General features: G+C 30.9%; 1 protein-coding gene across 4 annotated transcripts; it reads right to left on the reverse strand.

The window, feature by feature from the left end:
* Positions 1–804: 804 nt before the first annotated feature.
* On the reverse strand, positions 805–16957 carry LOC129320127 (protein tesmin/TSO1-like CXC 5). Of its 4 annotated transcripts, none has more exons than XM_054965360.1 (12): positions 16079–16957; positions 15098–15205; positions 14237–14414; positions 13100–13459; positions 12395–12495; positions 12227–12321; positions 11329–11760; positions 10912–11217; positions 9360–9496; positions 8697–8871; positions 8480–8559; positions 805–1004 (listed from the first exon to the last, which is right to left on the reverse strand). In XM_054965360.1, the coding sequence occupies exons 1-8, from the start codon at positions 16354–16356 to the stop codon at positions 10973–10975; spliced, it is 1797 nt and encodes a 598-aa protein (XP_054821335.1). In that variant the 5' UTR covers positions 16357–16957; the 3' UTR covers positions 805–1004; positions 8480–8559; positions 8697–8871; positions 9360–9496; positions 10912–10972. The 4 variants fall into 4 exon arrangements, with proteins under 4 accessions (XP_054821335.1, XP_054821310.1, XP_054821319.1 ...); XM_054965335.1 differs by having other exon boundaries at positions 809–1004; positions 9360–9917; positions 16079–16956; XM_054965344.1 differs by having other exon boundaries at positions 810–1004; positions 8697–8842; positions 9360–9917; positions 16079–16956.
* Between the last annotated feature and the right edge of the window lie 9405 nt (positions 16958–26362).

Below are 26362 nucleotides of genomic sequence, written 5' to 3' on the forward strand. Positions count from 1 at the left end.
TGGGAGGTTAGGGGGAATTTGTTGTTTGGATTTTGAAAACAAACTATACCACCTGATATGCCGTCATCTGATTCATGAGTAGTACTTTATCACTTGAATTGGCTTACTTTGAGCCGGATGAGTTAGGCATTGAGCATGGACTTTAGTCATGGATAAAAGAGGAGATAAGTTGATAATCTTGCATATTTTGTTCGGTTGTGCCAATCGTTTGGAATTTATTTTGCATACCCTGCTTAGTAGTCACATAATTAGTTGCATAACATGTATTATAGCATAATAGTTTTGGTTACTAGAACATTTGCATCTCATTTCCCATAGTTAATATTTTTACAAAATCAAGTCTAGCAGAAAAAGCACTAGAAGCTTAGACTTAGTGTATGAAATACCAATTGAAGTTGTTATGCCCCACTTTGTGATTTAATATATATTTGCCAACTTAGGAAAATTTTGAATATAATTGAACATGTAGACTCCAGTTTCTTATAGGGGTGTTGCGGGACGGGATGAGATTGGGACACCCTTGTCTTGTGTCCTATCCCGAAAAAAGAATCGGGGCTAAATTTTAATCCCGTGTCCTGTCATATTTTGAAAGTTATAACACCCTCAAATTTACAAACCGATTTTTCGTAAATTATTAATTCAACAAATCATTTTTTTTCATTGAACCCTTATCATACCCTTATCATGGTAAAAAAATTTCTACCATGATACATCCAAGACAATATACCACAGGTCTTCAAAAAGCAATTAGAACCATGAGGGACAGACAGGATCCTCATGGCATGATATTCAAATCAAGTCATGAATCAAGAGGGACAAACATAATCCTCTTGATTATATAAATGCATTTAATAAAAAGGATTAGAGTTTACATGTTGTCAAAATAAGATATGTCCTACGTTGGCACAATATACATTGCATAATACAAAATGAGAGGCAACGTAAAAGATGATATCTCATACATCAAAGTTATGCCTCTGGTGGTTTCTCGGCCGGACTCGCTCCTGTAAAAATGTTAACCACGAGGAATGAGACTTAAAAGTCTCAGTAACCAAAAATTAATATGTAATAATGCATGCGGATGTAACTAATCATGTGATTGCTAAGTGGGCACACAAAATATTTAACCGAACAATATTTTCAAACAAACCAAACAAGTATTTAATTGCATGACTGCACCTTATATCCTCCTTTCACCATGCTCGAACGCCAAATCACCCAGCCAAAAGTGAGTTGGACCAAGCGACACGCCACTCATTAGGTCCAATGAGGGCTTACCACGTGGTAATAATTAACCGAACAGAAATTTCCATTAACACTATATATTAAAATACCTTGACAAGTCATGCATCATTCAAATATCCAAACAGGAATATATCCGAACAATAATATCTCATCATGATAAACAAAAATAAATTTTTGACCCACTTGGCAATAATTTCAAACAAGTATATAACAGTATTTATTTTCAATAATTCATAATTTTTCCAAACAACAAAACAACACATAACCATTCACAAACACACTCATCACAACACATTAATAATGGTCACCTTGTGTCTTGAATAACAAGTTCCCCTTCACAATTCCTCTTTCACCACTATCTTTGTCAACACAATCTATATAGTTATTTCATAATACTATATATTAATTTTACATTAAAATAAATAACTCTAATTTAAAGAGTTAGAAAGTCTTAGATCTATAATTCATATGAACACTAATTTAAGATTTATACCTCATTTAATTTTTTAAATTCTTTTCTAAAATTCTTGTACCCTAATAAACTATTTTTGAGCCTCAAATCACTTCTAGGATCACAATTTCATCCTTCTATATTCTAAAAATTCGTTCAAAAATAAATTAAAAATTTTAGAATTATCCTGAAGCCTCAAATCACCTTTCTATAACCTTAAAAATACCTATTCATACTTAAATAAATATTTAATAATCAGATGTTCATCCTTACATCTCATATTCAACATAAATTCAATCATATAGATCTAGAGTTTAACACAAAAATTCTTAAACATGAGTTTCAACCTCAAAAAAATATTTTATAATATTTATTATATCCCTAAGAACTTCAACCTATATTTTTAATCCATCATATCATCAGATTAACTATCCTATAGAAAATTCTAATCAAAATATTTGCTCTATTCTACAAAATAATTATATCACTAGAAAGCTAATACTATTTAAAAAATAACTATAAAATTAATTTTTTAATTAAATAATTTTTTAAATGCTAATCTAAACAGGAAAGTTGGAGCATACCTGAAGAAAAAGAAAATAATCCCCCCTTACGAGAACACGCCAAGCAACGTGAGAGGAAGAGAGAAAAATAATATAAAAATGGAATTGTGGGTCCCACAATTATATTAAAAAAAACTATAGATTTGAATTTAATTATTCAAACTCTTGGGCCAAAAGTTATAATTTCCTCCAAATTGCATCTTAGCCATTCATGCTTCCTAATGCACATACCCCCTCCTTTTTATACATGAAGGCATCTCTTCTCTTCCCATATCTAATCAATGTAGAACTTAGAAACAACAATCTTCCACCCTTTTTTTTTGTTCCTTCTACCTTTTCTTTTTTTTTAACACACACATAAAAAAATTATTTATATATTATATCTTAACTAAATATTGCTTATGTGGTTTTAAATTTAAATTTTTAATTCATAATTAAATACCTAACCATAATATTATTTCTAAATAACCTCAAATAATATAAATTCCTATTATTATCATTTTTTTATCCTCAAAACCTAAATTCCATAATTTCTTTATTATATAAAAATCAGGATGTTACAAAAGTCGTCCCGTCCCGTTAGGAGTCGGAACGGGATCGAGACGTCCCGTCGCCCCGATAAATGAGATAATATCGGAGAAAAATTTGGATAATAACGTTTATTAAAATTTTAAGCTATATAATTCATTAAGTTTAAAATCAAAACAACACAAGTATATAAATCACAACAATTTAAAGTTAATTATTGAATTTCATTAATCACAACTACACATTATAATAGAAAATACAAGTGATCTTTAGGTTATAAAAGTAGCAACAACATGCAAGTTAAATACAATATCAAATCATTGTTTTTTTAATTTAATGAAGAAGTACTAAGTTAATTACTCTTCTGAAAATAAAGCAAGAAATACGTTATAAATAAAAGTTATTAAGATTAGATATAAGAATAAATTATATTAATATTCTTAATATATTATAAAGAAAGATATTGCCATATTTACTCAATGTTATTAAAATTATCAATATAAAAAAATTTTAGTTTTAAATAAGACTTGCAAGTATTGAAATTATAATTGATATAATTAATATAAATATAAATTATGTTAATATAATTAATATACTTAAAATAAAAAATAATATATATATATATATATAAAATATTCGGGACGGGACGGGACGTCCCGATAATAATCTCGTATCTCGTCTCATCCTAAACCTTTTCCTGTCTCATCTCGTAAAGTCCCGTCCCGATTATTTTTGGGCTGAGACAAGACTCGTCCTAATATGATCGAGATGATATCAGGTCAATCGGGACAGGTCCAAGCTAAACACCCTTAGTGTCTTATATACTTTGTATATGTTGGCAATGAGAATCGTGTCTAATACTCGTGGTATTAATTTGTTATGTTCAAGGATTTATGTGCTTTGAAAATGAATTTAATTATATTTAGTTTTATATAAATCGTATTGAGTGGCTGTAACTCAACTATAAATTTCACCTATGTTTAGTTAATAATAAGAATTATATATGATGTGGTAGATAATTAGGTTATGGTCAAGTTGTTCACACTAAATTGTTGGTTTTGATTTGTGTTTGTGAAATTTATTGTTTGAGAATTATCTTTTGGGTTCTAAATGGATTTGTAGATATAATTTTTCATATAAAAATGTTTGGGTATTAAGTCAAAGCCAACGAACAAATTTTGCTATATATTTTAGGGTGGACATTTGAATATCTTGTTTAGGTATTTTGGAAATAATCATGTGATGTTTTAGTTTAAAAATGTCCCTAAGAACTCTAATTTCATATGTATATAATTTATTACATAATATATTTTTCAAATCTTGTTTTGGAAATGGTATTCCATTAGCTACACCTTTTTATGATTTTAGTAAACTAGTATTTATCATGGTATGCCTGTTTATTAAATTTAATCTTTTTTACCATGATAGAATCCTTTCTGCCATGGTATTTAGTTTTGAGTTAGATTTATTTAATTCAAAAAAATTATTTTTTTACCATAATAAGCTGTTTAAAAATTAATTTGGTTCTTAATTATCATGATAAACTCTTTTATACTATAATAAGATTTTAAAATAATATTTTTTGTTCTTTCTACCATGATAGACATTATTCTATCATAATAAATGTTTTAAAGGCTAGCTTTTGGGTTATCACTTCATTTGTTGTGATATTTCGATTTAAAATTTGAGAGTATTACAAATTTCATGGCCATCATCTTTTGAAATGTATTTTTATTTATTATATTCTTAATATTTTAATTTTCAGATTTATAATTGCTAGATAATTTAAAACTTATCTAAAATATTAACATGAAGTTACAAAAAATTAGATGGTATGTGCATTTGGATGAATATTATATTAGTTATTTGTATAATTATGAGTAAATAGTTTTTAATTATTATTATTATTTTTTTAATAAATATATAATTTTAAATATATTAACTTAAATAAAACTAATCAGATCACAAATTGACCACTATACCTTGACTTCCTAATTTAATGGCCGGTCTGGACCTTGATACTAATGTGTTTGATATCTATTGTTATGGTTCCAAACAATAGATATGATAATGTAATTTAAAGAATAAAAATAACATTGAAGGGTGAAATATGGGATCAAATTATCAACATAGATAACATGTACCATGTGTGCAAGGAATATATATAATAAAAAAATTTGAAATAATTATGCCAAGCTCCCATAACATAGTTAAATACTACAAAATCTATTAATAATTGAACATTGTTGTTTTGCTATGTCCAATTGTCAATAAACCTTATGATATTTAATTGTTTAGTAGGGAACCTAGATGTAATTCTTTTTTAAAAAAAAATTCTATAAGTAAGATGAGCAAATTGTGGAATTTTACCTAACTGAATAAAATTTTAATTTTTCTACTAAAAAAAGAACTTTAATGCTATGTTTGGATAGATATGGATTTAGATTTAGATTTAGATTTGAGCCAAATTCATTATTTGGATAATTAAAAATGTATGGATTTGGATTTGACTCAAATTCAAATCCAAGTTATCCCTTAATCTCTTTGTAAATTTAAAATCCTTTCTAAACCTCTATTATTTCACCGAGATAGTTGACTTCCACAGGGACTGAACCAACTACAGTTACGGGGATTGGATGGCCGACTTCCATTAGAACCGAACTGACGACGATGAGGGGGATAGGACTGTCAACTTCCATCAGGATAGGACTGATGGCAATGACGAGGACCGGATGATCGACTTCCATCAGCACCGGACTGATGACGACGATGGGTACTGGACGGTAGACTTCCACCAAGATTGAACTAATGACGACGATGAGGACCGGACGACTGACTTCCATCAACATCAAACCAATGAGGACTACAGGTACCAAATAGCCGACTTCCACCGAGACCGAAATGATGGCTACGACGGGGATCAGATGGCTAACTTCTACCAACATCGGATTGATGATGGCGATGATGATGTGAACCAAACAACTGACTTTTACCGGGATTGAACCTACGATGATGACAAGGACTGAAAGTCCAACTTCTGCTGGACGAGGATCAGATGATCGCCTTCGATCACTATCCCTTCAGTCTGGTAGCCATCAATCTGGTGTCGGTGGAAGTCGGCCGTCTGGTCCCCGTCATCAGCATTGGTTCGATCCCTGTGGAAGTCGGTCATGCTGTCCCAATCATCAGTGTTGGTCCAGTTCTAATGAAAGTCGATCGTTCGGTCCCTGTCATCGGCTATCATTGTCGATCCTGTCTTGGTGGAAGTAGATCATCCGATGCTCGTCATCATCATCGTCCAATCCCAGTGGAAGTTGGTCGTCTGGTTCCTCTTGTAGCCATCAGTTCAATTGTGGTGAAAGTCTGTCATCTTGTCCCTATTGTTGGCGTTGGTTTGGCCTAGTGGAAGTCTTCAGTTGGGTCCCCGTAGTCATCACCGGTCTAATCCCGATAGAAGTCGGCCATTCGGTCCTTGTCATTGATGTTGGTCAAGTCTCGAGGGAAGTCGACCTTCTAGTGCCCGTCGTCAACGTCGGTCCTTTCTCAATGAAAGTCAGCCATCCTGTCATTGTCAATCCGATCCTAGTGGAAGTCAGTCGTCTAATGCCCGTCGTCACCATCGGTCTAGTCTCAATAGATGTCTACCGTTTCGTCCTAGTCGTTGTGACTATCCAATCCCAGTAGAAGTCGAAGGTCTTGTCCCAATCATCACCGGTGTCACAGTCCCAGTCGACTTTGTTTGTCTGATCTTGTTGAAAGTCGGCCATTTGAATTGTCAAATTTAACTAATCTTTCAAGTTTTTTTTTAAATTCAAATATAAAATTAGATCCAAATAAAATATTTTAATATTATAATTTAAAATTTTTTATATCATCCAAGTAAAGAATTTAGAATCTATGAATTTCAAATGTGAGATTTTAAATTTAAATTTCCAACTTAAATCTACTCATCCAAACACAACCTAAATTCTTTCAAATTTACTCCCATCAATTCCAAAGTTTAAAATCTATCCTATCTAATTCAGACAAGGATTTATCATTAAGCCAATTAAAAGTATTCTTAAATACTCTCTCCGTTCAAAAATGTAAGAAATTTTTAATCGAATCTCACCCTCTAATAAAATACTTACCTACTTTCAAACTAATCCTATTTTTTGATATTTACCCCTATTAAACACCTTACAATAAATATAAAGGCAACATCAATAGGAAAACTTTTGAAAAAAAAGACAATGATTACACCTCAAAAGATTAAAAATACCTTGCATTTTTTAACATCTAACTCCTTAAAAAATACCTTACATTTTTTAATGAAAAGAGTAATTACTTACATACAAAACTATATATATATATATATATATATCGGGCCAAAAGAAGAAACTATATATATACATATAAACAAACACCATGTATGTTGGAATATTTGGAAAGATAAATGCTACTCCGTAGAAGATAATCTTCAGAGACATTGCATTTACCAGCATCCAGGATACACTCAATGATTAATGTCTTCAATCAAAAATTAATTTTCTGAATCAACAGAGCGATAGCACAAATGTTAAATGATTATGCCTTAAAGATGGATAGGTTATACTTGATATAGATGGCTCAGTTAATAATCAAGGTGCTACTTTTTGCAATGGATTTATATGAGATGAGCATGAAAATTGGATTAAAAGCTTCTTCAAGTATCTTGGTTACCATCCGTGCAAGGAAGCTGAGGTTTTGGGCATATTAGAAAGACTAAACATTTGTTGGGATGAAAAGATTGACAAAGTTCATGTCTACTCTGACTTTATAGAAGCTCTCACGTTAATACGTAATGAGTTCTCTACAAATCACCCTCTAACTGCTACTATCAACAAAATCAGAGATATTATTATGAAAGACCGGATGGTCACCTTAATCATGCCTATAGAGAGGCAAAAAAATGTGTGGATTAGCTGACATATCAGACTTCTATCGATAATTTTAATGTTCACATTTTCTACAGTCCACCACTTAGATGTAGAAATTTTTATACGCTGACATGACATAACATATCATTTACACGGTGTTCCTGTGGCCTTTTATTCAAAAAAAAAACACCATGAGTTGTTTAGCTATTATTTTTTATGAAAAGTAGTGTGGCTATTATTATTACAAGTATATTTTTTTCTTTTTACGAAAAGAATGCACATTCAATCCCCTGGTTTTATATGAATTTTTTATTCGGTCATTTAGTTTTATAAAATATTTTTCAACCTCTAATCCTAACATTCTTAATCTCAAATAATAATTTTTTATATAATTCACTATTATTTTAAAAATTCAAGTTAATATTTCAACATAGTTCAATGTCGATTTTAAAAAAATAAAAATAATAATGTTAGTGTTAAATGACTAAAAAAACTTTATAAAATTAATAGACTTATAATAAAATATTATGTAAAGTTACATGATCAAATGCTCACTTTTATCCTTTATTTTTAATGAGATCCCTTGATGTGAGAAATTAAATTGATGGCTATTAATTGAATTTTACTATGTTCCCTTGCAATTTGAGATTCGTGATAAATTAATTATAACTTATTATCATTATTTACCAAAAAAAAAAATTCTTAAAAAAATTGTCAAGCAAATTCCACTAAGGACCCCTATAGTTCCACAAATCAGACCTCGCGAAGTGAAATGGAAATGGAAAAGACATTACCGTAATTTTTGGTGTTTGGTTCATGGAATCAAATCCATCAGCCTCCCTTTCCACTGAGATGGCTCGTTCCTTCACCGCCTCTGGCATATTAAAAATAAATAAATAAATAAATAAATAAAGACAAAAATAGCTTCTGTCATTGACGGAGAATTGATCTGAAAATGCAAGGAAAGACAAATGCAAATACAATCCTCAAATCCATTCTAGTCCTGATTACAGGTTGATAGCATTGCGAAGCTTTCTAGCCATCATCGTTGACGATTTGGCCGTCGAGATTGGGAAAGAGAGATTTGCAATTGTGCTCCATGTGTTTTTATTGGAGATCTGGAATTTGAGGGCCACGGCTTCAGTCTCCTCCATCGCCTGAGAGAGAAGATGGAACTCAGCTTTTACTGCCAAATTTCGAGTAAAAACAAGATAAACCACCATTCGTGAGTTAAGACAGAACATTTTCTTTTCTTTTCTTAATAATGAAAGAGAAATTTGACCTTTCGATGTATGTTGACACGAACTTTGAAGCGTCATTTGTTAAAAGCAAATTATTAACAAGGATCAGGTTGGTTTGGCGGTCAAGAAGCAATATCCATTGATATATTTTACATTATATATGCTTAAAATAAGAAGAAAGATATTCATAATGATAAAAATAAATTTTTACGCCCAAAAAATAATAGTTGTAAAAAAGAAAGACAATATCTATTCATCCTTATTTTCTTTATTCAATGTGCATATACTTATTTTCCCATGCTTACAGAGTTCTGTTTTGGGCCACCTATGCTTATCAAGCATAGATATATACAAATTGTAGTTTAAAAACATTGATTAAAATTTTAAAAATAAAAAATACATAACTGATTCAACCAGTTCAAGGCTAGTTCACCTGGTTCTCAAGCCCTAATCAGTTGTTTGATATCTTCGACTTGATGTCGGATCGATCCTCAATTCAACTAGTCAGACCAACTAATCCAGTGTTCAAAACTATGCAAAATGTTGTTGCTTCCGTACATTCAGGAGTTTCTAAATGAAAGACAAACAAAACTTCAGCCTTCTATTTACCATATTTTCTGATTGTTACATCATTAATACTCCTCACCTCACCCCCTCCATTGACCTCAAATGGTCCTATTATTACATTATTTTTATCTCAAAAAACATAAATAAAATATCGGCAACACCCTTGCAGCAACCAAAAGCACTACTACTAAATTCTTCTATGCTGAAGAGGTAACCGTTACAATATCCAGAGATGATATCGCAGCATTTCCTATTCACAAAAGCCAGCACTTACTCTTACACATTGCTTTTGGTTCTCACTTCTCAGTTCTCACTTTATTTGCATGTTCATTAATTCATTATCGAACTTCTAATCCTACGAAGGAATCCAAGCAGCGTTCAGACTTCTGAAAGAGGTCCACTCTCCCCTGAGAGGTACCTTCAACTTCAAGAACAGAACCGTCAGAAAACCAAGCTAAAAGCAACTCACTTATCTTCATTGACTAATAATGGAACAGCTCATCAACACCATTATAAAAAATAGTACTAGTAGTTTAACAACACCGAGGCGATGTCTTTATTTTTTTACCCCTCCCAATAGGGTAAATAACAATGGCAACACCTATGATAAAAATACTTACAAGGCCAAAACAAATCCAAGACAAAGTGAATTCCATGCTCATTTTAAAAGAAGAGGATGGGCAGTTATATTTCATGTGAATAGTTTAGAATAAAATTTGACGGCCCAAGTTTAAGTTCATTTTGTTCTTATATTTATTTATTTATTTATTTATTTATATCTGACTACCACTTGTTGAGGGATTCATCACTTAAAAATCAGGAATTTAAAACTTCAAGTCTAAAATGCTCAAATTAGATTTGAGCAGTCCATATCTTAAAAATGAGCATGTGATGCTCATTCTTGGTTTGAGAACTAATGAAATGGGACCCGATCCAAGATAATGACCCCAACACTGAATAAATACGGTGACAAATACAAGTGCAATGGTGCACGTCATCCTATTATGGATCAAATACAATCACCAAGGTCACTTAGGAGATTGTAATGAGTGAGAATGAAAATACAAGAAATAAACAAAGCATATCAGTTAAACTGCAAAATTATAATTTGGGGCAATTTACATTATGTGAACCACGTCGTGACATAAAATAGCTTTATTTGAAAAGGGAAAATTTAGATTACAAGCTATAGAAGTCATTGAACCCCAAATCTAGATGATAATTAATGAAATAACAGCTCTGCAATTTACAAGCTTCGCAGTTAAAAACGCAGAATTTTTTTTTTTTTTTAAATCATCCTACTTCAATTGTTAGCGAGGCCAGTATGATTATATTTAAACCCCCTTTCCAACAGAAGCCAGAAAATTGAGAGCGGCAGTGAGAATAATGCTACAGTCTACGGAGATGTGGTAGCATACCTTCGTAGTATTCTCTGACTATTCCTTTCAATGACTTCACTGCACATTCTTCTACATCTTTTCATATCTCTTTTTCGATCTTTGGCTTATTTTCCCCATCGGGAATAAGATTATTAGGGATTAAAGCTGTCGAAGTTATTATGTTCATGTTTGTGGCCATGGGTGGGACTGCAGCTTTGGCAACACCATTACTAGTGGCAATCTGCTGATGATGTGTTGTCTTAGTACTTGTATTCCCGACATTATTGTTGACTGGGTCCTTTTGAGTCTCCAATACACTTCTAGCTAATGAAGAACACTTTGTCTCTGAAATCGGGAATAGAAAAAAATTAGCCACTGTAAACAATGAAGTGGGAGATGGTTCTGAGGATTTTCCCTAAAATATATCAAATCTATATAAGGAGAACAATAACTTGCCATTTATTTCTCCCATAGTGATAACCCTATTTAGAAAATCTCTGAACTTTGTCAATACAATCCTTTCTTGCTCTGCATGCACCTCTGTCATGCCTTGTCCACAAGCAGACTGTGAAGATGCGCTGCAGTCATGGGTCATCATCAAACTATTAGGAGAGGGAGCTGTCATGAACATTGCATCTCGCTCATCGCACATCAAGGCTAGAGTTCCAGGAGACATTGGCCTCCCCTTTGAGACATCAGCGCCATCTGAACTGGAATAATCTGGGTCAATTTTATCTGTCTGGTTTGCACTCAAACAATCATCAGCCATAGTTTTCTCGACATCAGTCTCCACTTGACTCAGCAATTGCTGTTGAGTAGATGAAGCAAGGGCAGTCTCTGTCTGATCTTCAATACGCTGCTTGTCCAATAAAGTTTTCTGATCTGGTCCTATAAATATCAGTTATTGATAAGATAAAATGAGTCAATGCTATTCCATAACAAAAAATATTATTTGCAGCCTAACTTAACAATTAAAAGTTATTTATCAATGAACTAAATCCTCAAAGCTCTTGCTGATATATAAACAGAAAAATCCAAAATACAAGCAAATGTTCAATTACTTGAGAAATAATCCTCACTTTACACGCTAAATAACCAATGTCATCTTCACCAATAAAATTTCTAGCCAAGTGCGGCAAGAAGTCACCCCCCCCCCCCGGGGAACCCAGTATTAGGTTGGCTGAATATTTCAGGGAGGCAGCAATAAATGGAATTATTGAAACTTCTAAAGGTTACTTGGGCACATACAAAACTACGGCTATGCTAGTAGGTTAGTACGTGGGAACGTGCATGAAGATATAACGGTCCTTCTGAAACCATATAGCATGTTTAAGGCCTTGAAATGTCCATATACCTGAGAGTGTCTTTGCAGCTTGTCCCGATACTAACACCAGAACAGAGCAAAGTTCCTTCAAGTGCTGTGGATGTATGATGTCTGCTAGAAGAGACCTTCAACAGTAATTGTGTCAGTAATTAAATTAAGAAAAATTATCTTCATCACCTTGAACATAACCAATTTTACCTGTATGCGAATTTTGAAGGACCTACTGCAGCACCTCCAACCCAGGCACCAGGGACAGAAGACAAGGAAGAAGAAGGTGTAGGAACTCCGACATTGTTTGCCTGGTAAACACAAATAATAAATGATAGTGACACTGTATAAGTCAAGCAAAAATCTTACCCAAGCTTTTACCGTAAACTTCAGCAATTCTATTATGAACTAGCAAAGTTTTTATGCATAGGCCTTTAGGTTTTGAGCAGTTGTTTAAGTGACCATAATATTGAAACTTGACTTCAAACTCAACTTGTACAAATACATCCACCATCCAAAATCAGACACATTGGACCAAACTAGAAAAGAATAATAAAATCCAATAATTAGATCATTTTCTTAGCTTTATATGATAAAATTCTGCACTATATTACACAATTGAGCTTTCTTTTGGTAATAAACAATTAAGCCTTTTGAGTAGCATGTAAACTATCATGACACAAGTTGGTTAAAAAAAAATATCATATCATGAAGCTAGAAAACAATCAGTGTTATAATGTTTTGAGGACAAACAAGTTCAATCAAAGAAAATATTCACTTTGTTTATGCACATTTATTAAAAAAAATCATAGAAATGTCAACTCCCCATAGGTTAGGAAAATATAAATTGGCATGCTAATTGTATATTAACTGTTTTTTGATTCGTTGGCAACTCATGCCAAGATGCAGTTTTACCTGTTGAAACTGCCCAAGCCTGCCAACAGATGGATCCTTGACTGTTGGCCCAAAAAAAGGCTCCTGACCTTTTCTTTTCTTGGATATTGGAGGGGATGAATAACCAGAGGTTCCAATAGCTCCAGTTATGGCAGCGTTAGCTGCCTGCTGAATATATGTTATATTGTTATTTTGATCTCCATGGAATAAAGCTTGTCTTTCTTCACTTCCCTCAAAATTTTTGCAGTCAAAGCATTTGCAATTTTCAGAGCAAAGAATGTTGGCTTGGAAGCATTCACAATACTTTTTAAGGCATCCTGATTTTTTACAGTGGCAGCCCTTGTTGTGCTTTCCCAATACTAAAACTTCTCCGGTCTCCTCCTATATTATTTTGAAGTTCACAGATAGTCAATACAATAAAAAAGGAATATACCATAATAAATTGTTTAATAAAAGTTTTAACAAGAAAAAAATGTTAAGTTGAAAAAGATTTATCTTTCATTTATGGAGAGCATGTGTCAAAAGAATTTGCCATATACATAAATGACATATTCAGAGGTACGAACAACCAATCTTTGATCCAATCTTATGAATCGATCTCCATAGTTGCTTGATCAATCTTGACAGCCTTGACAAAGACACATGACTAAAGAAATGTTATTTGTTTAGGTCACTTCTTTTCTCATTTTCTTGAACAGAAATCTGAGTTTCATCAAATTAACTTTGAGAAATTTACAAAGACTTATATTCTCATGTTTCTTTTGAGTGTAAAAAATAAATCAGAAAATTTAAATGCATTAGTGCCTACATAAAGGCAATAATCTTGAGTCATCTAAAAAATCGATTAAAATCAGGACTTGGTGAAAATTAAATTAACTTATTGAAAGGGGATAAAAGAAATTAATAAAATCAATAAAAAAACTAATATGAAAGAACTACATTATTTATAAAACAAATTGCAATATCAAGAAGCTGTTCTTTCAGTCATTGGTAAAAGACCCGAATTCTTTAGAATGGAATAATGCAATTATCAGAATAGCAACTTTTTGCAAGAAGATCCTCGACGAACTACCAAAAACATACCATAGATAACTGGCCCATTTTTTTTATGAAACCAGCTGAATAGAACTAGTAAATACCATTAAATGACCCACTTACCTTGCTATTACGTGTTCCATGAGGGCTGCTAGCAATTTTTGGCCTAAATGCATTTGGATTGCGCTCTAAAGTAGCTTCAACAGCCTCCCGTCTCGCCGCATCATTCTCCACATTGTTAAAACAATTTACACAGTTGCACCCCTCACAATATATTCCTGATGCAAAACATTCGCAATATCTGCTCAAGACAATGTGAATATCAGCTTCATATATTTATAATCATTGTAAAGCAGTTTCTCTTTTGCAGACAGACAATGACCTTGAAAAATACTATTCCTTTGCCCCCTTTTGAATAAAAATATAAGGTCGGAACAATATTATTCAGATGGAAATTGAGTCTGTTGGATACAAAAACTGCTATGGCAAAAAAGGACTTAGAAATTGCACATAGTGACTTTGATGATTGTGCCAGAAGATCACATTAATGAATAAAAATTTCTCTCCGGAAAGCCCCTTTCCTGTAGAACCAACGGTCTCTATGGTTTGGCTTGATGGGAAATGAAACACAATTAGACATGCCAGAGCTAATGTCAAATTCCCACTGTCCAGCCCAACCTAAGAAAATCATGGGCTTATTCACAAGCCAAAAGTAAAATAATAATAAATGGGAAGTCATCTAAGTCACCCTTTTAGTTCATATGAAAGTTAAAAATGAACTGCTGGCAATAGGAGCACACTATTAATGTAGTACAAAGCAAAATAATACGGCATGCCCTTAAAAGATTGTGGGTGAATAGTGCAAGACCATTTCATATTATATTATCACAAAAATGTGAAGACATGTACATGTCCACGAACAGGAAATGATATATTTGCAAGCACGCGCACACAAAAGGAGGAACAGAGATTAGTTTTACTTACAGCTTTAAGCATCTTGAGTGTTTACAATTGCACTGTTTTTGCTTCTTTGGAGTAGAGTCTTTCGTTTCAAAGTTAGGTCTTGATCTTGACTTTGGAGATTCTGGTTTCCTGGATAAAGAAATTGTGAGTTAACTGAAACCCCAAAATTCGGGCCAAACAAAAAGTTGACAACCAGAATCGGCTGTCACCATCTCTCCGACAACTACAAAGGATCCAATTTGAAGATGCACAAGTTCTAGCTCACTAAAACATACAATAAATGAAGATGCTCAATATCAATATTCATCATTAGAGGCTGTACTAATTTAAATTCACAATCATTTTCAATAAAGAAGGAATGAACAATTCTTTCAATCAATTATTCAGCATTCCATAGGATGCTGTTAAAAAATGGCCGCCTCATTTACAGTATTGGTTTTCTTAGCATTGTTAAAACCAAGGGTTCAATATTTACATGACAACTTATTACATTGAGCTTGAAAGGAAACCTATACTATATCGGTGCTCTACTAAGTTGCCCCTCCAAGCAGTTTAGTTCCCCCACCATCTTTTTCACATAGGAAGGAGTTATAAGAACAAACCAGTAGAAGTAATAAACAAATTGGTGATAAGCAGTGAAGCAAAAAGGAAATGGTAAGAAAATGACAATATGAAAGGCAGCATAGTTAAATGACATTCAAAACATCGCACATTCATTAGAGACTCACGCAGAAATACAAGTCGTTCAAAGGAAACAATGATTTCCAAAATAAACCATGAAGTAATTTAATAAATTGAAAATAGATCAAGATGGGAAAGAAACTTTACACGGAACCATAATAAATAACATGAACTGCCCTGTCCAGAAATTTCAAAGGCAGCTTTTGGTTTCTCTTGGGCAAATATAAATTCCCCCCAGAAACACAATATTAAGGTTGCACAAACAACATCCTTCAGAATAAAAATGTCAGTCGAGATACAGTCAAAATGTCACCAACTTACCCAACCCTTACTGAAGAATGAGGTACCTGCGGCGGCACTGGCATCACGACCATGGTTTGCTGTGTCAGTCCCCGAGGCACTGACTGTGGACGTGGCTGAGGCTGCAGTTGTAATTGCGGATGTTCGCTTGAAGCCACAGTACCAGATACCCCACCAAAACCCGTAAAATCGAGCTGCCTCGCTAGCTTCTTCCCTGGACCATCCAACGGCAGCACCACGGCAACAGAATCCGATAACACATTCTTCACAGGGCAATCACCCCCGTCACCTTCTCCCATGAGATGGGAAGAAAAAATTAAAAATTTTCCGCGAATTCCAAATTCATCTCTCTCATAAACCCATGAATGATTCCCTCAATATCCCACAAATTCAAAAATGAGCACAAATATACTGGCTTTCCGATCCAAAACCTGCTATCGAATCCCCCGTAATAAAAAAAAGGCGCACAAAACCTCGCGATTATGCAGTTCAGGATGTAAGGCCAAGTTCGGCGAATAGCGCCCACAATTGAAGGGGCTTCGATCCAAACGCCTTATAGCAATCTAGAAGAAAGATATAGATTGTAGAATTTGTTAAGTGAGGAAACAAAAATGGTTGGGATTGGGGACGCAGCAACAACGAAGAAGATGAGAATAGTTGAGAGACACTCCTCAGGTAGAGGAGAGGGACCATTTTGCGTCTTCGCCCTTCCTCCCTCTCTCTTCACAGCTTTTGAAATTCAAGTTCGTATACAGTGAACGGTTAGATCACTCCCTCTCCTTAATCGGACGGTTTGTGATCAAATAATCCATTGGAAGGTGGAAATTCATAGAAGCATCAGTGACATTTCCTTACTGAACGTTGGATTTGGATTCTATTAAAAAGAATTTTCCACGAGCAAAGGACGAGTTAAATGGTCTGGACTCCGAGCTCTGAACTCTGAGGTGAAACAATTATCAACTGCAACAAAAACCACTTAAAAAAAAAAGGATGTTCAGTACGGGGAGGCCACGTGTCGAGTAGCATGAATTGTGGCAACGTGTGCACTACTGATTGGATGGTCACACAATAAGGTAAAGATTCTGTCTCCACTCCGTTAAACGTGAAAAGAGAGAGAATTTGGCGCTAAAACAGAAGGGGTCCCAGCGTGATTGTTGACGCGGGGGAGGAAAAGTCTCAAGGGGGTTCAGGGTCGTGCCGCCCCCACGGGAACTTCTGGGGAATCTAGTCTAATTTACTGTACTTTTTATTTTAAATTATAAAATATTTTTAAAAAAATTACTATTTTAAAATATAAAATATTCTGATAAAAATAAAATTTTATTAATAATAATTTTTTAATATTACTCTTCTCATTGTATTCTTTTTCTTTAATATTCTTTAATAAATGAAGTATTAAATGAAAGATATTTTTTAAATTTTAAATTTTAAATTTTTATTTTAAAAATAAAATTATAAAATGTATTTAATAAGTTTTGTTAGGATACATTATTTTGTGTGCCTTATAATTTATGATGGAATTTCATAACTTTTTTTTTTAAATCATTTCCAACCAACTCATTAAGATCAAGGTAAGTTAGTTATAGTAACAAAATTATTTTAAAAATAAATTGGTTTCTAATTTTTCCTCTAATTTTTTTAAGTGATTTAATGTGTGGGAATAATTTTCTTAAGAATTAAAATATTTTTTTTGAATTTTTAGAGAGCATTTTTGTATATCAAATGTTACAATAAACAAGAAAAGTGACTCAAATAAAAGATTAAGAAAACCATTGGAAGATGAAAATTTATAGTATTTTAATTGGATAGATCATAAATGATACGATGCACCTGATTTACTTAAATAATTTTCACAAGAGAAGTATATCTAATACATCATCGTTGACTTGTCAATGTCCCATTTATGATTAAAGCTTGGGTGTTTTGTCTTACATATTTAATATATTGTTATCTAAATAAACTAAGACAAGTGAATTTGATGTGTTAATCGTATTAATCAAAAGAGTTTGTTATGTCATAAATGACATATAAAAGATCAACATATATTGATTTACTTGAAAACAGTATCTTAATTTGGCCTCAAAAGAAAAAAAGAAAACAAGTATCTTAACTATATTTTGGTTAAATATATAATTTTTTGCCTATAATTATCTCATTAAAATTAAAGAGAGATAATTAAATTATTAACCTTATTTAAAAATAAATTTGTAATTTTACTCATGTTTAAATAAAAAATCACATAGCTATTTAACGTAATCAAATTTGAACAATATAGGGCATTTTTTAAAATTTATATTATATCCTTCCTCACAAACTTTTTAACTTTAAATATGAATAACATTGAAAAAAAACTTGATTGATAGAGCATCAAGTAACTTATAATAAGAATCACACGTCTCTTTTAAAATGCCTCATATAATAAGAGGGTTAATATGTATTTCAAACCTTAAGGTTTAAGGGCAATTTAAACTGTAAATTTTTAAAAGATACATTTTTAATATTAAATAATTAAAGTTGTGACAATTTATCCCGCCAATAAATTTCAACTAATATCCATTAGTTTTTTAAAAAAATTGGGGTGAAATATGTGATTTTTACTAATTTTTACTCTCTCTTTCCTACCTTCATTTGATAAAAATTACAAGTTAGGTCTAATTTTGATAGACATTTATTTAAATTTAACGGTGGAGATAAAATTATCTTAATTTTAATTATTTAAAATTTAAAATATACTTTTTAAAAGTTTAGAGTTTAAATTACTTTTGAATCTATAATTATAATTTAAGGTTCAAATTGAATATTAGTTCATAATAAAATTTGAAAAGTATAAATGATATGTTAGTTTTGAAGAACATCAACTTTTGTTGTTGTTCTCTTCTTTCATTTTCTTTCATATTTTTACTTTTTAAAATGGTTCAGTTTCACCCTTTTATTTTTTTTAAAAAAAAAGTTAAGGTTAAGTCAATGTTGGGTAAAAAAGTCCCCTAACTCTTATTTATTGATTTAATATTAACTGTTAAAAAGGGGACAACATTGCATCATGTTTAAAAGATTATATTATAAATGACTATATTTTTTTAAGATGTCTAGAATTTCTTCAAAATATTTCCAGGTAAAAATATACTTTAATTCAAAAAATAAGTAGCATGCATATGCAGCATGTTGTTTTAACAATGGGTTATCTTATTCCATATAATAAATTTTAATTGTTAAAGGATGCTTGATATTTTTTAATCTCTTCTTAATTGACCGTTCAAAAATTACTGAATTTGATTTGATATTATTCGTATGATTATCATTTGAATTCATCACCGTATCAATTTTATACCAGTTAATTTATCCATGGTATGAAGTATATAAAGTTGAAAATTCCAATTCTTCAGGCCAAAAAAAAAATTCTAATTCTTGATCCAAAATGAACAGCCAGTTAATTTGAATGCTTTTGATAAAGAGAAGTTCTCAACAACTTAGTGCGACAATACTTGATGAACTGCTTGCATCCAAAGTGTTTTGAAAATTTCATCTATCACGCCTATTGCCTAATGTGCTCATGTATTATACAATAAATAAGTTACATATTGATGACATCTTTTTATCTCTCTTCTAATAGTGTCTTGAATATGTATGAAAAATAAAAATAATTTAGACAATATATGTTCACATCCCTATCATACATGATACATGTTAATTACAGTCAACTACACCAACATTATAGTAAAATTATTTATTGTCCATTGTAAATCACCAAAATAATCAAATATGCTCTATTAAGTGCCTAACTAATAAACTAACATAAGCTTTCATCCCGAACTATCTTTTAAAAAAGCTGAAGTCAAATTTATTAAACACAGTAAAATAAGTACAAACAAAAGGCCTTGCATGTGTGTTCAGTATTTTGTTAGTCAAAAGCTAATTTATTAAAAATTTATTTAATAAAAATTAATTTAGTAAAAGTTAATTATAACAAAATTTATATTTGAATATATTTTTTAAATATCAGCTTAATAAATTAAAAATTGTTTGAATCATAATAGTAAAACATACTTTTAAACATAAAATTACTAAAAAAATGTTAATTTATGATGATTTATAATTTATATATATAAATATAGAATATTTGAAATATTGAAAAAATGTGATGAAAACTTTAAAGGGTTAATGAGCAAATAGGATCTTGAACTATTGTTCAAAAATTACCCTGAACCCTCAATTTTTAAAATATGCAAAATGAATCCTAAATTTTTAAATTTATAACAAAATAAACTCTGTCTATTAATTTTTTTTTAACACCGTTATTATCCATGCCGGTGTTGTACAATCAGGATTAAATTTATAGAAAAATAAATCTTGAACAATACCTGCGTGGATAGTAATAGTATTAAAAAGTTAACAGTCAGGTTTTTTTTTGCATATTTTAAGAGTTTAGGGTTCAAGGTGATTTTCGAGTAATATTTCAGAGTCCTATTTGCTCATTAACCCAACTTTAAATAACATAAGATTTGATATGTTAAATAATAAAAATAAAAAAATATAAAGTTTGATACATTGAAAATATTATATAATAAATACTTCAACATATATTAATATTAAAAATTATCACGATTAAGATATATATAATAAATTTTTTATTCAAAAAAGTTTAATCAATTGAACAGAGACTTTTGTTAGTTAACACAAATTTTAAATAACATATAATTTGATATATTAAATAATAAAATTACAAAATATAAAATTTGATATATTGGACAAAAATCATATAAATACTTTTTTTGGACAAAAATTATATGAATAGTTGAATATACACCAATTTTTGAAAATTAATATGATTAATTATTTAATAGGTAATATTAAAAATTTGATCTTTAATTAGTATTATTATTTAAATGGTGATTATATTTTAATGAATTAACAATATTTTTAAATAAAAGAATAATAGGTTAAATTTGAGATAGTATAGTTAAATAACATCTTACTTTTTAAAAGTTCCATCTTTTTACATTTACCAAATTCACTTTCAATAGCTTTCTTGCAAAGTTTGACAAAGTGACTTTTTTTAAAAAAAGAATTTAAATATAAATTTTATTATAACTACTTACTTTTACTAAATTGAATTTTATCAAATTAACTTTTGATAAACCGATTTTTAGTTAATAAAAAATAAAACAAACACTTATAGTACTTTCATGATATACTTTGTTCTCCTTCATTTTTTTTTAACCAACATTTCATATTTTAAAAATGAAAAAGTACTTTTTAAAAGTCAAAAATGATGTTTCTAAAGATGTATTAGACTATTCTCTTATGTCCTAAAATAGAAAACAACAAAAAACATTGTAAGCTGAAAATGTTGAAATCAAAATTGTCCCCAAGGAGAAAACTGAAACAAACATCAATGACGAATCAAAAACGGAAACAGGACAATCACAACGTGAATAGGAAGGAATTCTTTCATCAAGCAAATCCAAGAAAAGCCCATTAATGTTGACTGTAAAAGGAACTTATCAATTTAAGGGCGTGGATTGTAAACAAGCCTCTAAACCTCCTGGCTTTCAAGTTCCCAAAGGAATTAAAGGAGCATATAGCTAAATTGGCAAGCCATATGTATATATATGGATCCATACTGGAACAGAAGAAAAAGTAACACCCTATAGCTTCACAAAAGGCATCAAATGTTGAAGAAGAACAAGGCAGCTGTTAAATACTACACGCCCCAGCATGTAACATGAACTCAAGATCGTATGGAGTGGAGAAATAGATCAGGAAATTATTATTGCAAGAATGTAAGATTGAATGACATAACGGCACCTCTAAAGTCCCAGTACCAATCAATATAGGATTGGAACTTTGATGGATGGTTGGCCTAAAAAAGGATATTTGATTGATGAAAACGCTTATTATCTTGAACCTTAGCAAAAAGATAGTGAGACTTGCACCATTGAAGATCCATAAAGTAATTTTTTTGGACAGAATCCATGATGACCCCAGCATGAAGAGGGAACCGAATCTTAAGTTTGAAAGGATAGAAGAAAATGGAAGAAAAGGATAGAGCTAGTACGCAGGTTCAACTTATTAACCCAAAAAAAATGCGGATTGGGTTGGGAAAAAAATTAGTTTATTTCTATGCGAGGCATTTTTGGCCACCTGATATAGCTTAAACCCACAACGAGTTAACCTGTGGGTTGGTGGGTTGGCTCGCTTATTTTTTTAAGTAGAAATCACAGGATCATTTTCTTAGTTCTCAAACCCTCATCATTATTCAAATTATTAGAATAATTCAAATTACATGCTTGTTATCTATTGTTGTTATTACTTGTCACATTTATTTAGTCGGTATAGCTATAAATCCATGATCAATCAAGTGCATTAGTGTAGCATGCAACTAACTAAAAACTTTTTTACAATTTAATTTGAGGAAAATATTTTCAAGCAGGCACAACCAATACATCCATCTATTTTTTTTCAAAGGTTACATGGGATTGAAATTCTTTATCGTTGTGTTGCCATTTGAAGTGGTGCCATTCTAAATAGTATATGAATCATTTTTAGAGTCATTTAAAATGGTCTATATATCAATCTTCAAATTATCTTTAACAACTTTTAAATTATGAGTTACTATATTGTCAAGCTGCAAACAAATCCTAACTTTACTTTTTCTTACATTGTCTTTGTTATTACATTTTATTTTAATGAATTCAAAATTTCTCAACCAGCAAAAAAAAAAAAGTTAGCTTAATAACCTTTACTCAAATTAATGTCAAGTTTAATTTTACTTTCTAAACTTCTATATGTTAATTATATTTCAATATTTAATTGTGTGGTGTTAATAATTAATGATAGATAAATCTTATAATATTATAATAAATTTATAGTTTTCAAAATTTTTAAAAATATAAATATAAAATATTTTTTTATTGGTGGGTTTGCTCACCCGTAGTGAATTAATGAAAATACAACCCACGTAAGATGAAAGTTATATCAACTCACCTCATTAAACTCAAGACTCGCTAACTATGAGCTAGCTCATGGGTTTACCCATGTTACTAACTTTAGAAAGAAGTATGGAAATAGCCAAGCCAACAACATGAGAAGAACCGCACAACACTAGAGAGAAAACTCTCCCAAACCCTCTATCAACTTCAATTAGTGCTCAAATGATCATTATTAACTCAAATTACCAATGAATCACGCACACGCACGTACATACAAAGAGAAAAACCAACCACAAAACTAAGGCCCCGTTTGGTATGATGGAATAGTTTTTGATGGAATTGGAATTGGAATTGGAATTGGAATCAGAATTGGAATCAGAATTGGAATAGAATTGGATTATAAAAGTATGTTTGGTATGTCAGAAAAATTAGATGTAATCCTTGCATTACTTTTGTTTGGTATGCAAGACATGGAAATGGAATTATACTTAAAAGACAAAAATACCCCTATATAAAAATTAAAATAAAACATAATAAAAACTTAATTGTGTACCAATTTTCTTATGCATTTTATATATTAATAAAATATTATATAAATCATAGATTATATTTGTAACTATTATTCACTAGCTTGGGCCAAACAAAAAGTTTTATCATCAGAGGGAACATTTTCTTGAAAATAAAATTGGCAATGGTTCCCATCCCTTCTACTTTAAAATAAATACACTAACATGTAGATTTAGAAGAAAAATGTCAAACAAATCAATTCTACTTCTTATACCAAAAAAATATTATAAATATATAAATTATATACAAATATTATATATAATACTATCATATATATATTATAACGCTTTATATATAATGAGAAAAAATATTATTCTTTTATACTCCCTTTTTCTTTTTTTTTGCTAGCATATGAGGGTTTTATTTTTTTTTTTGAGGGCAAATTTGTCTTTCTGGAATTTGTATGAGGGTAAAAGTGTCTTAAATATTACAATTCCATAGAATTGCTCCCAATTCCATAGATTTACATAAGGAATCAAAATTAGCTTTTTTCCATAGAATTAGGATTCCCAGAAATTGTAATTCATATCTACCAAACATCACTTTATTCAGATTCCTATCCCAATTCCATTTCCATCTTCACAATTTCAACCTACCAAACATGGCCTAATAAAAGACTAAATAATGTAATTTTTGAGTTATTGAGATTTTTTAAAATGAAAAGCCAGTTCGAATCAGATCTGTCTTAATTCACTAATTTTGCTCCTGTTGTGATAATTAACCGGACCAAACCACAAATCAGTTCTTGGTTTGACTAGCTGGTTTAGTCCAGTTGCGACAACTATGAATGAGACTTTTTTTTTTGGGACACAAGTAATGAACGAGACTAACTGTTCACTGTTTAAATTTATTTACATGCAATTACAATAACTATGCAACACACGGGTCATTTGCTAGGGTTTTATATATAAGGAACCCGGATTGCTTCAAGTATGAAGTCCTAGTAGAGTGACAAGACAGTGGCATTGAACGCTGATAAATCGACATTTTAATGGATCACGTGTTATTTTTGATTAATTTTTAAAACTACTAATTAATCCATTTTTTTTACGAACTTCCTCTTTTTAAGTGTTTGATAGACTGTTGATTGATAAAAGACTATTTAGCGTCCTTAGTTTCTTATCTTTTGACGCTGATTCATTCCAATATAAATATCAGTGCAGCTCGGTGCTCATCTGAAGTCGGTTGATATTGAAATCCATTCAAATAAAACAAAATAAAATATAAATCCTTTAATCTCATCACCGCACTTGGACTGATTTTGCATGCGTGGTCCACTTCATTGGTGAGAGAGCTCAGGTCCTTCTTGGCTTTCATTTATGGTTTGAAACAAACACGAAGACTACAAAAATGTATCCGGATAAACATTATCTTGGGGATTAAGCGCGAAACTTCATTCTCAACGTGAAAAGTAGACTTGGATGTGAAAATTTCTTCTCTATTTCTAATTGATCTAAATTTAAATTTAAATTTCCTTTTAAACAAAATCACCGACAAAGATGTCAAGTGGAGAGTCAAAAAGGTACCTAGAAAAATCCACATTGCTGACACAACAGCAGCGAGAGAAGCCTGAAGAGCCAAGATTGGCGTGGTAAAAGCTAACATTATATATTTATATTAGTGAGAACGACATATACATCCAAATATTGATTAATTTAAATTATATTTTAAGGTGTTAAATTTTAAAAATTTAAAAATTTATCTTTCAATTTTATAATTTTATAATAATGAATTTGTAAATTGTGTTTTAAATTTTAACATGTATATTTAATTTAAATTAATTGATTTTATTGAGATTTATCTATCTTTTTCTTTCATATCAATTAAATTGATTCTAGTGAAGTGACCAATCCATCACGGTGAAGGGATATTTTAATTTTTATTAAGGAAGATGTTTATATTTAGTGTTTTATAATGTTTGTTTTTTTTTTAACCAACAATAATATTTGGTTAAGATATATGGAAAAAACTAAACATTATAGAAACGTCAGGGTTGAATGTTGATTGTTGAATGATCAAAAACAGAAAGTGGTCCCAATTTGTCTGAAGCCTGAACTCCGATTAACCATATCACGCAAAAAGAAGGAAGAAAAGAAAGGTAAAAGAAAAGCCATCTATGGTCTTGGTCTGTTAGACGCGAAATTTCTAACAGATTTATATGGAATTAGCTCGTATCGTGACAGGCATGCCAAATCATTCTGTAGCCTTTGACCGCGCCCAAAACAAAAACTTTGTTTTTGGACCGTATGTTTGCCTTTCACTTTTGTAACCCACTGGTTTTGTAGATTACCGCTGTGAAAGACCCGGCTAGATTGTTATATTATGTTGACTACAAATGCGAATAGAAAAGAAATAGAATACGCCAAGCAAGCAGCACCTCCTACAGCTAAACTTATAAAACAGACATTATTATAATTGAGACTGACTTTTAAATTTATTATTTACTCCCTCTATTAAAAGAAATATAAGATATTTTTTTAAAATTAGATGCTAAAAATATAAGCTTTTTAGTTTTGAAAGTTTTAATGCATAATTAATGCATTTTTTTTCTAAAATGTTATAATAAATAATTTACTTTATTTATATTTTAAAATGAAACAGCTCATTCAATAAAAATAAACATGCAAACATGCAAAGATGATATTAATTTAAAAATAATTCATTATTTATTAAAATAAAATTTAATTAAAAATATTTTATATTTTTTTAATAAATAGAGTATTTAATAATGGTTGCCAGATCGATGAAAGGCCAAGTAAGTAAGTAAAACAACTAATTTTTTTAGAAAGAGATTCCGAGTTTATTATTT

This window comes from Prosopis cineraria, unplaced genomic scaffold (genome assembly GCF_029017545.1).
Source record: "Prosopis cineraria cultivar Desert tree isolate PC_DT_omini unplaced genomic scaffold, ASM2901754v1 PC1, whole genome shotgun sequence".
NCBI lineage: Eukaryota > Viridiplantae > Streptophyta > Magnoliopsida > Fabales > Fabaceae > Prosopis > Prosopis cineraria.